A 14,794-nucleotide genomic window follows, 5' to 3' on the forward strand; every position below is an offset into this window, starting at 1 on the left:
ATGTGTGTCGCATAAACGCGACATTCATGTTCAGTCTGTTATTTATTCCAAGTCTTGATTACATAGGCCTGATTATAAGAATTGTTATGATACTACATGATATATTTTTATTTATTTTTTTACGTGAATATTTTTATTTTTTCAGATGAAAGTTGAAAGATCTCGGCCAATTATGCAGCATAAAATGGAAACAAAAGCTGTTCATGAGAAAGCACTATTCAAAAATCCAATGAGTATTTCTCGAACAACATTAGAGAAAAATATTTTGGAATTTGAACAATTAGCACAAATGATGTTATGCAGAATGGATGTTATGTTAATGAGTATTAGTGGTATTTCTAATGAGAAAGATCCTACCAAGCGTCTTGAGGTTTGTATAATTTACTAAAATTTGTTTACGAATAAAGTTATCATTTAATGATTGTAATCTATATTTTTATGTATTACAGATATTGAAAAGTGAGATTAGTACTCTTGCCCCAGATGCAGCAGCTTTAATCAGTAAGGGAGACGGTTTAGTTATGACAATACATATGAATGACCCTGCACGGGCAGAAAAAATAAAACACGAACATCAAGATAAGCTAAGAAGCAAGTGGCACCAAGTTATGACGGAAATTGAAACGCGCAGAAAGCAAGCACAAAAAGCAGAAGAAGTTCTACGACAATATAATAATATAATAACAGAATTTGAAGAATGGTTTAGAGATGTACCACTAAAACTCGAACAAGCTAATAATTATGAAGGCCAATTGGAATCATTCACTGAAGAATTTGATACAAAACAAATACAAATACACAAACTGAATGAGCTAGCTGTCGAGTTAAAAAAATTAAATGTTGGATATTCGGAATCAGTACGCTATAATATTAATAGCAATTGGCAAAAAGTTAGTTCGCAATTTAAAAGATTCAGTGGTAGCAAAGACAAGGACAAACATGTGACTGAAAAGAAAGTAGAATTGGTATGTTTTAATGTTGAGATAAATTATATACAATACATATAATAAATTATTATTAAAACATTTTAAATCCCTGTAAAACATCTTAAATTGAAAATTTCGTGGAATTTATTTGTATCGTCGAATTTTATTTTTTTTAGGATATTGGTGGCGTAAATCCACAAGAATTTATCGCACGCATCAACAAATTAAGAGAAGCAATAGCGACTGTATCACGATCTTTGAATTCTTTACCACTAAATGGTAGAGACTACGAGCTATTTATAAGCCAAGAAGAATGCTTGAAGAAAATTAACAATGCTTTAAATATTTTAAAGCCAAATGTTGACGAGGTAAATTACGTTTGTGAAAGCGTCACGCGACAAGCTAAAAGAGAGCAGTCTGATCAAATAAAACGTTTAAGCGAGAAGTTACAAGATGAATGGGCAAGTGTTAATCAGAATTATACGGAAAGATATAACCGGTGGATTAAATGTTACGAAAAATGGAGAGAACTTCATAATACATGCCGAACATTTGCTGAGTGGTTAGATAAAATGGAAGACGCTTTAAAGAAGTGTAATGTTTTCAGCCATTCTAAAGCAAGTAAAACAAAAACTTTTGAACTAGAACAAGAAGTTTCTAGAATGCAAAGAACGTTAAATAATATCAATATAGCGAATACGGACATATCTAGTCGGGCTTCTGCTGAAGATGTGATAGAATTGCAGAGTATAATTGAAAATATTAAGCACCGTTGGCACAATTTAGTGACCGAAATAAACGCTCGAAAAGAAAAGTAAGACATGTTATTTTTTTACATTTTAAAATAAAGAATCCAAATTATTTATGAGTATCCGCTTTTATATATCACTCAAATATTTTAAATAAATTAGTATAATGTTTCATAATTATAAATGAGCTACAGTTATTATAAAGAATTATGAATTTTGAAATTATGATTTGCTAATATAACAAGCAAGCATGTAGTATTGCGAGGAAAGCTCGACCCAGCATTGAGCTATTTCAGTTGTGATTTGCCTGTGCTGTAGTGAAGTCAGTCAACTCAGAATAACTTTAGAATAAACGAACATCTTCGAGTTTCTCTTGTAAATCACTTTTTTGTGTAAAACAATAATTTGTATTATTATTTTAATTACAGTAACTTTAATAACTTGTCGTATATATATATAAAATATTGTTAATAGACGTTAAAATGTGTTCCGTTTATACGTCATATTTTGAATATATTTGTATTAATATATTATTTAAGGAATTTTGCTATGGAGAGAAAAGTAAACAATGATGGCAGAATTTTGGAAACAGCATATAATATCATAGAACAAGTGAATACTCTATTAATATCTGCAGCAAATCCTTCAGACGAAACCTCATTATCGATCCGACTATCGTTAATTAAGGCAAGTATATATTTTGTTTTATTTACGTTGATTTTTGAAATGGTACTGTTTTATCATTAATAGAATTTAGGTATTATTATTGGCAATAACAACAAATTTTATTACCTATATTTTTTTTTGTTCCATAAATATACAGAAATTTTTAATTTTTAAATAAGTAGTAATGTCATTATAATGACATAATTTCTATATATACTTAACACATTCATTATTTTCGCAAAGATCACTATTACACGAAATCACTTATATTTTCAAAATTATATCACATACATATGAATATATAACACGTAAAAAATATATAATTGAAAAATACTCTTTAGAGCGCTCTCTTTAGATGCGACTTGGATAAGTAACGAAATTATTCTCTTCGAGGTTCAGTTCCTATAGGCTACAGTCCGGTGCAGCATAATCAAATAAACTGAAACTTGTCCTAATAATATCTCTACATTTCATGACTGCACATGCCGAATCGTGCCAGGATATAAATAGCATTGAACTCTCACTTTCAAACTGCTTCCTAGTAGAGTTTGACCATGTATTGTTCATTCTTTACCTTATTTTACAGATAACCGATTTACAGTAAAAATATCTTTGATGTAAATTATAATTCTCCTTTGTATAATTCACCTCTTGTTTAACGTTATTATTTATTTTTAAAAGATGAATAATAATTCGTTATAAATTGTGGTCTAATGAAATATTTGCAGGCGAGAGAAGAAGAACTTTCGTCTCGGAAAAGAACTTTGCAAACCTTAGTAGATCAATCTAACGTTCCCAGAGAAGAAGACGAGAACAATAAACTTCTCGTGAATATGGACAAGGTACTAATTTTATTTATAAAGTTTATAATATTGTAATTTAAAAGATTTTAATAACTCGATATATAATATAATTATTTTTGTATTTGATGATGTTTGTTTAGGCTAACACAAATCTGTCGAATCACCGCGAATACGTAGAATGCAAGCTTACGTCGCTTAGAAAATACATTTGCACCCTGGATGCTGTTATGGCGTGGGTTATGGAAACGCGAACACGATTAAGTATTTCTCAAGATCTACCGCAGCACGAGCGTAATGAAGTGATTAAAAATATTATGGTAAATTATATTATGATATGTTAGGCTAAATTATATTATCTTATAATTTTTTTATGAAAACTGTATTTTTCAGTCTAAAGTCGAAGATCGCGAAATGGAAGTGAAAGATGTGTTAGAAAATTATACTAATTTGGAGAAAGAGTGTGAATCAGCAAAACAACCAGTTTCTATTGAATTACAAGTATGCAAAAATATGTTTATTACTCGTATATTCAATTTCCAATAGACTTATTACTATTAAATTGCATTATCACTTTTAGTTCTCTTCAGACAATCTATAATTTCTATAATGAAATCTGATGCATTTTTATTTATAATTTTTTATGCTGTGTATTTTTATATACATATTTTAATATATATTTTATATGTATATAATTTAATGTTTATTTTATATAACTATATGTTATAAAGGAACACGGCCGGTCTTATGCCATGACATATCGCTGTGCTTGTCTTAGCGTCAAGATACTATTCGTGTCTCCTGATATGTGTGTTCCTTCTCTGTTTTTCACAGCATATAAGATTATAAATAAAATATTATCTTGAATTTTAATACAAATTATAAATTATTATATTTGAGAGAAATAAATTTTATTTAATACTGGCGCATGTTATAGGAAAAACTGAAAAAACTAAGAGAAGACTGGCAATTTGTAAAGTGTTATGGCGAAAATGAAGCTTCATCTACAATTTCTGTCGGGACTATGTCAAAAGGTAAGATAAATCATATCCATTTGTACCGCAATTAAAAATGAGTTCTTTTTACATATACTTAGTATTTTGCAATGGCACTTTTAAATAATTGCTTTAGAGTTGATAAATATAAAAAATAGAACATTTATCTTAAAAAAGAAACAATTTTCTTTTGTTCTAAAGTATATAAAAAAATTGCATTTACTTTTTATTCTCTGTAGAGAATAAGAAAATTTAATATTTAAGAGTTATCGTTCTCGCGCGCGTAGAAATGCATTACTCTTTAATCAAGTGTATTTTTAAACTTAATAAAAGAGAAATAATTAACGCGTGTGAGGATAAATTTATTAGTATTAGTATTATAATTTAATAAGTTTTTACTATTTTATATACGTTAAAATTGTCAAGTTTGATATATGATTGTTTGTCGTGTTACAAGCATTTATTCAGAAAATTTATTGACAAGCACAATTCAGAAAAAAATATAATAGTAATATGTGTAGATGATAATTGTAGAAGTTTTATTACGCAGAATTAATGTATATGTAGTTGAATAAACTATTTTGTAGTTGTAATAACCATAAAATAGCTCATTCAACTCTGTATGTATTAATTCCATAATATAGAGAACTTCTATGGTTGTCACCCCTATATAGTTTCTACCACTATGTCCTTTTCTCCGAGTGGAGTAGAACCAATTCTGGCTGTTGGTTGGTAAATACATGTCCTTACGGACGACGCAGGATCTCCGAAGGAAGACCGGCGACCGTAAGGACAATAAATAGTACGTTTAGCCGGTCCGGTAAGCGCGGCCACATTTCACTTCCACCCCATCCTGCAGAGCGATATATATCCGCCGCGTTAAGTGCAGCCTTTTCAACGACTAGTACGTTCCTTTCTCCTTTGTCGCCGTCGTTATTCGATTGGTTGGTGTGCTCGGACATTGCTTTACCACACATACCTTTTAAAATTATTGAATCGATGATATTGCTCAAATTTAACTCCAATAGACATAAATATAAGCCGTCCGCGCTTCATTCCTTTCGTTATCATATATAAATTAAAATTTTCAGGTTCGATAAAAAATATAATTTCGTTGATTAATAAAAGGATTGTTGAAAATATTGTTCAAATAAAATGTTTTTTGTCATGGAAACAAATTGCCAATAAAATATTGCAGATAAATGTGCGCACGGCGTGGTTTCCGAACATCCTAAATTTATGAAACATTTGTACATATGTACATACATTAATTACTAAATTTGCGCTATAATTTATCGATTTATCAATAAGCATTTTATGAACAACCAAACTTTAATTTAATCTGTGATTATCCCAATTGATATAGTACTATTAGTAGAATATTTATAGCAAAATTTATAATTCACTGTCCCTAATCTAATTTTCTTCTTTGTATTAAATAACAGGAAATTCTATTTACAAAATAGTTAATAGATATACAATGTGGCAGCTGTTTAAGGATCTGTTTATGTAAAATAGAATCCTCATTATTCATTATTTGAAAGTTTTTGAAAGCCATTTAGAAGTTGCAATTATTAATATTACTATCAAATTTAATATTAATATTAAATTACAATTAATACATTAATCACATATTTAAAATACATCAACCAAACGACAAAGATATAAACAAATTCATGTGTTAAATAAAAGAAACGAGATTTTATTCTTATAAAAAAAAAAGAGTAAAAGTAAACTAACGATAAAGAGTACAGTACTATAGTGATAATTAGAGTAAATTTTATCCTGTTATATAAATCGAAGAGAGACGGCATGAAAAAACGAAGCAGAAGAACGTGATAAGCACAGCGTGATAATCAGATCATCGCGAAAGGAACGAGTGAACAATTAATTCTGCGAATAAAAAAAAGTAATTTAATTCACCAGTCGATGCACTGCTGCGTTGCGATATCGCTGTCTTTCTAGGAGAGCCGTTCCATTGTTCTGACGTTCGCGCCCCTAGACGTGGAACTGCTTGGAAAATCGCTAATTGCAATGCCACGCGCTAATTAACGTGGGCGCGAATGACAGCCCGCCACTTCGCCCCGACACTCTTGACGCTTATTGTACGTACATATACGCGCAACGTACTCCGTGCAACGCAACGAGCAACGCACATGTATATACTTACGACATTCGTTAAATACGCTGACGCGCTATTGCGCATGATGTAAGAAGACTTAAGACCGAGACGCAGACCTTTATATAGAGTATAATGTACAGAGATGAGTATTACTTGAAATAGATTAAAATGGAAATACAAACTGTCTATTTGTATTTTTTGTATTTAAGATATGTATATTATTTTAAAAATTATATTTTTCTTATTTATCCCATTTTCGTTGTTATCGCTGCGCAGCTTTTTTTTTTTTATCATATATTGTATAATATCTGCGCAACGACAATATTTATTGGAGTGACTAAATTATCGACATTACAGTTGCAATCTCCAAATTGATCGTTTGCGCGGCAACTTCGTATATCGATGCGATGCGCGCGTCACGCGTTAACACCAAAATCGAACACCTCGAAAAGTCGAGAAATGATTAATTGTTCATTGAATATTTAGTGCTAATCCCTCCGAAAGCCCACTCAATGTTTTCGCGTTTCTAAAAGCGACTTCAATAATACAAACGATAAATGTCTTAATAAATGAAGCGTCTTGACGTGGAAAGGACATTGAAGGGGGGAAGGATATTTTAAGGATTTCGAACGTCGCGAATTGCGATTAAGTGCTAATTAAAGACCGTATAATTGATTTCCTCGTCTATGTGGGATTTCCTACTGTTCGGAAAGAATACAATCTTGATGCAGATTTTGGCGGGAAGACGAGTGACGCGAAACGTCGCGGGAAAGCTCACGATTACTATACACTGGTCAAAACTAGAGGCTTTATATAATTACACATCCACCGTGTTATTCGTCAGATGACAATGGATATAAAGGTACGAGCATGTATAACATGTATGTATATCTCGTCCCTTGTTACGTCACCTACGTCGAGAGGAAAATAGTGGTACAAAACATGCAGACAGATAAATACACACCGCTCGCCTCAACGGACGCGAGTCGAGTAATGGCTACCAGTGTACGACCTTAAATTGCAAATTGTTTTCCGTATTTTATTATGAATAATATTAAAAATAATTATAACTTTGCTGTTCCGTGTATTTTCCGATATTTATTTTGGTTGCGTGTTATTATTGGTTTCTACCAACGTAGATTAATTTCAATTTTTTTAACTTATTTCTTATCTTTTCCTAAAAATTGAAAAAAGATGAAGAGTAAATTAAACCGGGAGGGAAATTAGTTTATGTTGATAGAAACAGGTATTATATATTCAAGGAGAAAAGTATGGAAACTCTGAGAAGTTTCGAAAATATAAGTTTTACAGAAAAGTATTTTGGATAAAAGTTATAACTCTAAATCTTAATGATTTTTTTTTACATGGAAATAGTAATAGTATAGCAATGATAGCAATATAATTAAGAATTTTATAATTCTTATTGGCGATACGTACAATAAAAGAATGACATGAGAGAGGGCGAGTTTTTTAATTCATCGATTGATCAATCGCATGATGCGCAAGTGCAACATATGTTACATCTGCGCATCATGCAATTGATCAATTGATGAATTAAAAAACACGCCTAGAATAGCAATCGATTGGAGTTTTTTTCCAGTTAAAAAAAAAACATCTAAAAAAAAAACAAACTACACTGTCTATCGTTTTCATTGTCTTTTTTTTGAAAATTTATCTTTAGCGGAATATTAGTTTGAATTAAGATGATAATCGTGGTCATTACGCGGAATTTTCGTCGCAACGATGTTAAATTCGGATAAAATTATATACGAATCACCCACACACGTTATTAGAATATTTCTAATTTATTGAGATACGCCAAACGCGATAAAACGCGCGCTTTTTCTCCTTTCCCGCCCACTCGACTTATGTATCAAGTTGGCGCCGTTGGCGCCTTGGAGGGAGTACATAGTTTCAGCTAAGTTCACGTCGTTCGCGAGGGGACGCGACGCGACATTTCGCGCGTTAGTTTAGTGTTTCGTAATGGCTACTAAGTTTGTTCCGCGTACTTTTCTCCGGTCGAATATAATCCGTGTTTTCGAACATCCGTATAAGTGATCACAAGTCGGCAATCGTACATAGCTAAAATGCGGTATTCGACTGTTTCGTCGTTTTATGTCACTTATGCACGAATACCAAAGTTTTGTTATCATTTAGGCTGGACTCCGCCATCTTTCGGTAAGCTTCCACTCCCACTGTCTTATATTTGTCTCTTTGTTCTTTCATGCTCTTATCTTTTACTTTTTTTTGTTTATCCAATAGGTAAATTATATCACACATTATCCAAAGATAGAATAACCTGCCTTTATTCTTTTAAAAATGACACTCCGACAAGAATTTGCAAGATTATATTTGGATATATTCAGACATCGGTGAGCCTTTTTTCTGTATTTCACTTTGGTGGTAAAATAAAAAAGTGCAACGTTTTAGCTACAAGTCGGCACTGCATTAAGCTAGGAGCAGATTCTTGCATAACGTATAAAAAAGTTAAGCAACGTTTTAGCTACAAGTCGGCACTGCATTAAGCTAGGAGCAGATTCTTGCATAACGTATAAGGGCACACTGAGAAAAGTGGTTTGGTTGAAAATGGAAAAGATTCTGATTAAATCAGCATTTCGATTATCTCAAATCAATTTTAATAAAAAAATGTCTGGTTAAATCTATAATATTAAAATTGTAGTTGAGATAATTGAAATTTAATTAGAATCTTCTAGTTTGTCCATTTTCAATCAAATCATTTTTCTCAATGTAAGATCAGAATTTTTTATTTGGAAAGGAAAAAAATGGAAAACTTCGATTCATTTTCTTATGCATTATGCAAGGTTCTGTGCTCGTCTTTATTATGTCTGTGTCATGGAATGTATGACTGTGTTTTGTTGTTGGAAAGTATTTTAAGGCACTTACAACTTTTAATGACAGTATTAGATTGTTGTTACATTGTTGTTGCATAACTTTTTTATCATTGTGGGCTTTCCAAAATATGCTATTATCTGAGCTTTTAGTTCTAAATCGTAAAAAATTGACTAATTATAGATTATTCTTCTCACATTTGACTGTGATTGATCAATTTCTTGCGACTGAAGATTTAAAACTTAAAAATAATGTCTTATTGTAGAAAGCCTATAAAACTTGTACAAAATAGTAATATAATAATATCCTTATTGTCGTTAAGAGTTACTGAATAGGAGACTAAGTCTGCTTATGAAATGTAATTAACCACATTGAAATCGGTAACTAAACTGTTGAACAAAATACCTTTGTTAAATATTATAATAGCAGTAATTCTTTATGATAATCGTGCAATTTATGGAATATGCTTTTTAGATGTTTTTGTAACATTAACTAAAGTTCCATACATTTGTAAAAAGTCGCGAGTATAATTAAAAAGACTAAAAAATATTACCCTGTTGTAGAAACTGTTCAAATATTGAAAAGGAAAATAAAAGGTAGACGAAAAATATCTTCTCTCGTCGAATATTGTAAAATAAATTTCGTTGAAATATCAGAATATAAATAACAGAGCACTTTTATTTTTAAATTGTCTGTTTCAGAGATTCTATTTTTTGCTTATTAATACTTAATTTCAATGTTTGATAAATCTCGACACATAAATTTGCTATCCCGTAACTTGTTTCATTCGACGTTGATATTACCGCGAAGCCCCGGGAAGTAAGGCATCTCTTGATCCCTGATGAGGGGAGGAACGGGCGTGGAGTTGGCGGTGGTGCGGGGATACGATCGTCGGTCCACATAATGAGCGGATAAGCCGGCTAATGTAGTCGTGGTAGAGTATTGCCAGACGGAAGATAGCTCAAGCGTTGCCGTCGCCCATTTCTCTTGTTCACCATTTCCACCGTTCTCCCGCGCGCCGCTCTCTCACCCTCTTTCAACCCTCGGTAACGTTAACGTACCGAGATAGAATTGGACTTTGTCCGACACAAGTTTGCCGTAACCGCAACGAAGTCCGCACATGTGTGGGGACACGTGTGTATGTGATGCATGCGTACGCCGCACTACATGTACGTTTAATACCGCGTGATTATCCCTTAATTGACGCAGCCACTCCAAGGTATAATCCGTCCATTCTGATTCTGGGCTGTCGCCGGTGTAAAAAATTACTTTTACGCAGATCGGACGAATGTCCATGTAAACGGAAATCAACATGACGTTTCGCGTGACCTGGTCGCGTAGTAAAGCGTATCAAACGGACTAGTATTAAAGCGCAAAGCGCACGTGAGAGAAGGAATTAGCCCCGTCGTGTAATATTCATAAAATCGAAATACTTTGCCCTAGAAAAAGTATTAATAAAATTTCACGAAACGTAAAGAATTTATTTATAATGGAAATGTATAAAATTTACGATAGATTTTGTGGGATTTTTTCACTTGTTATTATATTTTTATTTACTTTTTACATAGAGTACGATACACCTTTTCTTTTATCTTGTATTTTTGTAATGGTTGTTTAACGTGTTCTATTTAGACAATAATAATAAACTCGACTATATTTTGACATGCAACTAAAAAGAGTCGATTTTTATTGGCAGTATAGAAGAAATAGTGTTTTTTGTCAGTAGTAAAAGAAATAGTATTGTGTAGATTTTGATCTTCTGGATATGATAAAATTATTAAAAGTTTGTAGCGTTTTTGGGAAAAAGATTATATATTTTTATAAACTTGATATATTTATTCAAGTTTCAATGTTGTGCTCAATTTTTGAAGTATTCTCCAAACGTTAGGAACTTTTTAATAATTATATATTTTTATGAGGTCAAAATTTACAAAATATTTTTTTACTTACATTTTTTTTAGACAAGTTAGCTCTTTTTACGCGACACATTTTGTATGCATCTTTTGTGTATTTTTAAGATTTCGATTCTTTTTGTGAAGAGCAATTGCTTTCTCTCTAATAAAATGGTTACGGAACTACAATCTAGAGGACATCGTGTATAGTTAATAGAGTTAATAGTTAATTACCGTGTACTTTAGTGCTTGTTTATTCGTACCTTAGGTAATCAGAACTGCTTTTAATAATGGCATAATTAACAAGGGAATTTATCGATAATTGAATTATGGTAAAACAGGTGAATTTGATATAATAAAACTGAGAATTGCAGTTTTTTAAGTTCTAAATAAATTATCTAGGTACAACTATTATGACAAGTTTAATAATAGGACTCTCGAAATTCAAACAAAAAATCTTAAATAGTAACCGGACAATGAGAGCTACAATATAGCGCGGTACTCTTTAGAGTGCAATTAATATAATATATTATAAAATAATTTATATTTGGTCTAAATAAAATTGTTAATATGTAGACGTTTTGATTTATTTTATACCATCTTCAGCAACGTTGAATGTAAATTGATATCATTACCTAAATTCTTAGTCCGCAGTTTGAAATTAACATTTAGAGAAGACAAAAGATGAGCCTTTCTCCACTTTAAAGTTAAGAATTGCCAATTTGTCTCTTTGTTACTGAACCAAGTCACTACTAAACAGCACTTAATTTAAGTTTACAATAATTTGAAAGCGTCCACATATTAACAATCTGTATTTAAGTCGGATGTAAATTATTTTATAATATATTTATTGCGATCTAAGTTTCCATTTCCGCTCTTATTTTAATATTATTTAAGGTATTTTATTGTTTAAATTTTACTTGATAAATTATGCAGAACTTTAGTGGTCATGGATAAACATAGATCAAAAGCTGTCTTCCTTATTAAGTCGTGAATAACTTAAAACAATTTGTTATTTGTTATTTCTTTCTTTAATTAATTTCTGTTTAAAAAAAAACGTATTTAGAAGTATAGACGCACAGAATATTTTTATTACAATAATTATGCCAAACGGAAACTTCACACAATATTATCCTCAAGCTTGTTATATTAATAAACATATTCACACTGCATTATGAGCACGTGTGAGAATTTTGCGGATGCAAAATCCCGGAAGTTAGAGTTTGTCGAGCCGACTCCCTCCTGCAAATAATCGATCAGTGAGAAAATCTACGTGGGTAGCTTTTTTATGGCTCCCCGAAGAGCTCACGGAGTGGATGGGCCGTCAGTTCGCGCTACCCTTCTCATATCTTTGCAGGGCCACGCTTATAGATCCATTCTTCGTCGGTATTACCGCAAACGCGTAACATCCGCCGACTGAATCCGCACATTTTGCTCAATGCCTCGAACTCTGTCTCTCTTTCTTCTCTCTCTCTCTCTCTCTCTCTCTCTCTCTCTCTCTCTCTCTCTCTCTCTCCCCCCCTTTTTCTCTTCTTTTCTCTCTCTATCTCGGTTTTTCTCTGTGTCCGAGAGTAATAGAATTTACCCATTTCAATCGTAGAAGGATATCGAGAATATTTCAATGTCTATTTTGTATGATTTAGTCGACTAAGTATTTATAGAAATAAAGTACGCTCTTGTGAAAACATTATATATGTATAAAGAATAGAGATTATGTATATTATTTATATAAAAGATATATAACTAACAAAATATATGTATAATATATTTAAAATAATTTTAAACTATATTACATTTTGTTGAATATTAATCGCAAGTATCGCTTTTCAGCGAATTATTGTATTATTAGCTTCTAAAATGATCGTAAGACATTTAAAAAATGCTATTTTTTTATTTATATTATTTTTAACAGAAAATTTACATGTCAAAAATATTGTATATTATTATTAGGAGAAAATTGGTTTTGCTTATCGTATATACATTGTATATTAAATGACTATAATTTTTATTGAGAATAAAACTTGAAAGGAAAGATCGAAAGGAACGTACGCACGTTTCTTTTACAATGGACCGTAACATTATGTGGACAGCTAACAGATACTGATGCACAGTTGAGAAAAGCGATAGATGAGGTGCGACATATATTTTATTCGGGTGTAGATCGTATTCACGGTGAAGTAAAGCGGATTAGGATCGTGAGCTTTCGCGGAATCAGACGCGATATTTCGTCCTATTGAAGCGGATTAGCCTCGTTCACGTTACCGATTAGTCGTATTCATGCTGATTAGCTGAATCCATTATAAACCATGATGACAATAGCCAGACTTACATTAATTCTATAAAAAGCTGCTTTAATTAATATTGTACGTAAGTCAAATGCATATTTACCTAATTTTTATCAATGAACTAGCTGGCACATTTACGTTTCTGTATTTCCTTCTTATTATCGAGCTTTTAATTTTTAATAAACATAAATTAAGCTGAACTTTTTCTAATAAAAGTTTGATCTTTTAACGAATGCAATATATTTTTATAAATCTATTTTTTTAACTTTTTTTTAGCGGTATTATGACATGTGAATGTAATTAATAGAATAATAGGCTAATTATATATATGATAACATATCAAACTGATGAAATTGTATGAGTCCTAGAAACTTTATTTGAAAATTCATGAACGAAGATGTCTATAATGAAGAAATTATAGATATTTCTTATCTTATGTTATATTGATGTAAAAACTTTATATTATATGATTTCATTAAATTTCGGTTAGTCGTAGACATTCACAGATAATAATTGTTGTGCAGTACGTTTGATCAGTTTCGTGAGTTATTGCATGTATGATTGGAATATTGTGGTAAATGAAGGAATATCGATTTTTTATGTAGCTGTTCCAAAATTCGCTACCTGTAAACGCAAAGAGGGAAGCATGTTTGCGAAGTTTCTATTTTTGTATGATTATTTTTGCATTTTTGCAGATCATTGCAGATACCCGCTATTGGTTTAGTTACAAAATCGATACGCGCGTCTAAAATCGCTTTTATCATATATCGTATTAAATGGATAACAATTTTCCGGTGTGTAACTCAGGAGGATCAATGAGAAATATTGGAGGCTGTTGTACACAACATGTTGCGCGCTGACGCCGGGATTGTACTCTTTTGACGCCGTGCTAATTGCACGACGATGTTGTATGGGAGAGGTAGCTTTTTATGCCGCGACTGCTGATGACATCCCCGCTGCGCGCAGCTGACCCTCTATTATTTCTCATCGTCGGTTCCCTATCGAACGGGCGAAATCCTCTCTCGTCGAATCGCACGTTCAGCACGCCATGAATTCTTGAGAGTACGAGAAACTCATTCCACGCTCGGCCACTTGAACGGGAATATTAATTCCATTTATTTATAGCGTGTTTATTAACACCGGGGGACGTGAATATTTTGCGACATACATATTAAATATCGCTCATTGTTACAGATGATCGTGTCTGGAATTTTTCATCTTTTTTCTTTAGAAGAATTATTGTCCCTTCGTGTTTTTCTTTTGCTTATAAATATTTTTTCCCCTTTACTATTTCCTTTACCGATTTTAATTATATATTATATATATAAGCAGGTATTTTCTCTTTGATATATTTCTCTCTAAATTTAGTACGTTTACATCTGCTTGAGTTAGAATTTTTGTTAACAAAAAATGACGATGTAAAATAAGCATGATAGGGCGAACTCTATGGCCATACGGAAAATATTGTCATAGTCCGTAATTTCTCCAACAATTGCTAAATACAACATT

The 14,794-nt window shown here is 31.8% G+C and overlaps 1 protein-coding gene across 1 annotated transcript in view; it reads left to right on the top strand.

The window, feature by feature from the left end:
- The window catches only part of LOC108775093 (dystrophin, isoforms A/C/F/G/H), a 447,682-nt gene that overhangs the window by 33,009 nt on the left and 399,879 nt on the right, over positions 1-14,794 (top strand). Inside the window, exons 27-34 of the mRNA XM_018541369.1 lie at positions 146-370; positions 450-965; positions 1,103-1,740; positions 2,215-2,362; positions 3,070-3,183; positions 3,285-3,461; positions 3,535-3,642; positions 4,079-4,175. Of these exons, the coding sequence (XP_018396871.1) occupies positions 146-370; positions 450-965; positions 1,103-1,740; positions 2,215-2,362; positions 3,070-3,183; positions 3,285-3,461; positions 3,535-3,642; positions 4,079-4,175 (2,023 nt within the window). The remainder of the gene's footprint in view (positions 1-145; positions 371-449; positions 966-1,102; positions 1,741-2,214; positions 2,363-3,069; positions 3,184-3,284; positions 3,462-3,534; positions 3,643-4,078; positions 4,176-14,794) is intronic.

The sequence above is a fragment of the Cyphomyrmex costatus genome, unplaced genomic scaffold (assembly GCF_001594065.2).
Source record: "Cyphomyrmex costatus isolate MS0001 unplaced genomic scaffold, Ccosl1.0 scaffold281, whole genome shotgun sequence".
Classification (NCBI taxonomy): domain Eukaryota; kingdom Metazoa; phylum Arthropoda; class Insecta; order Hymenoptera; family Formicidae; genus Cyphomyrmex; species Cyphomyrmex costatus.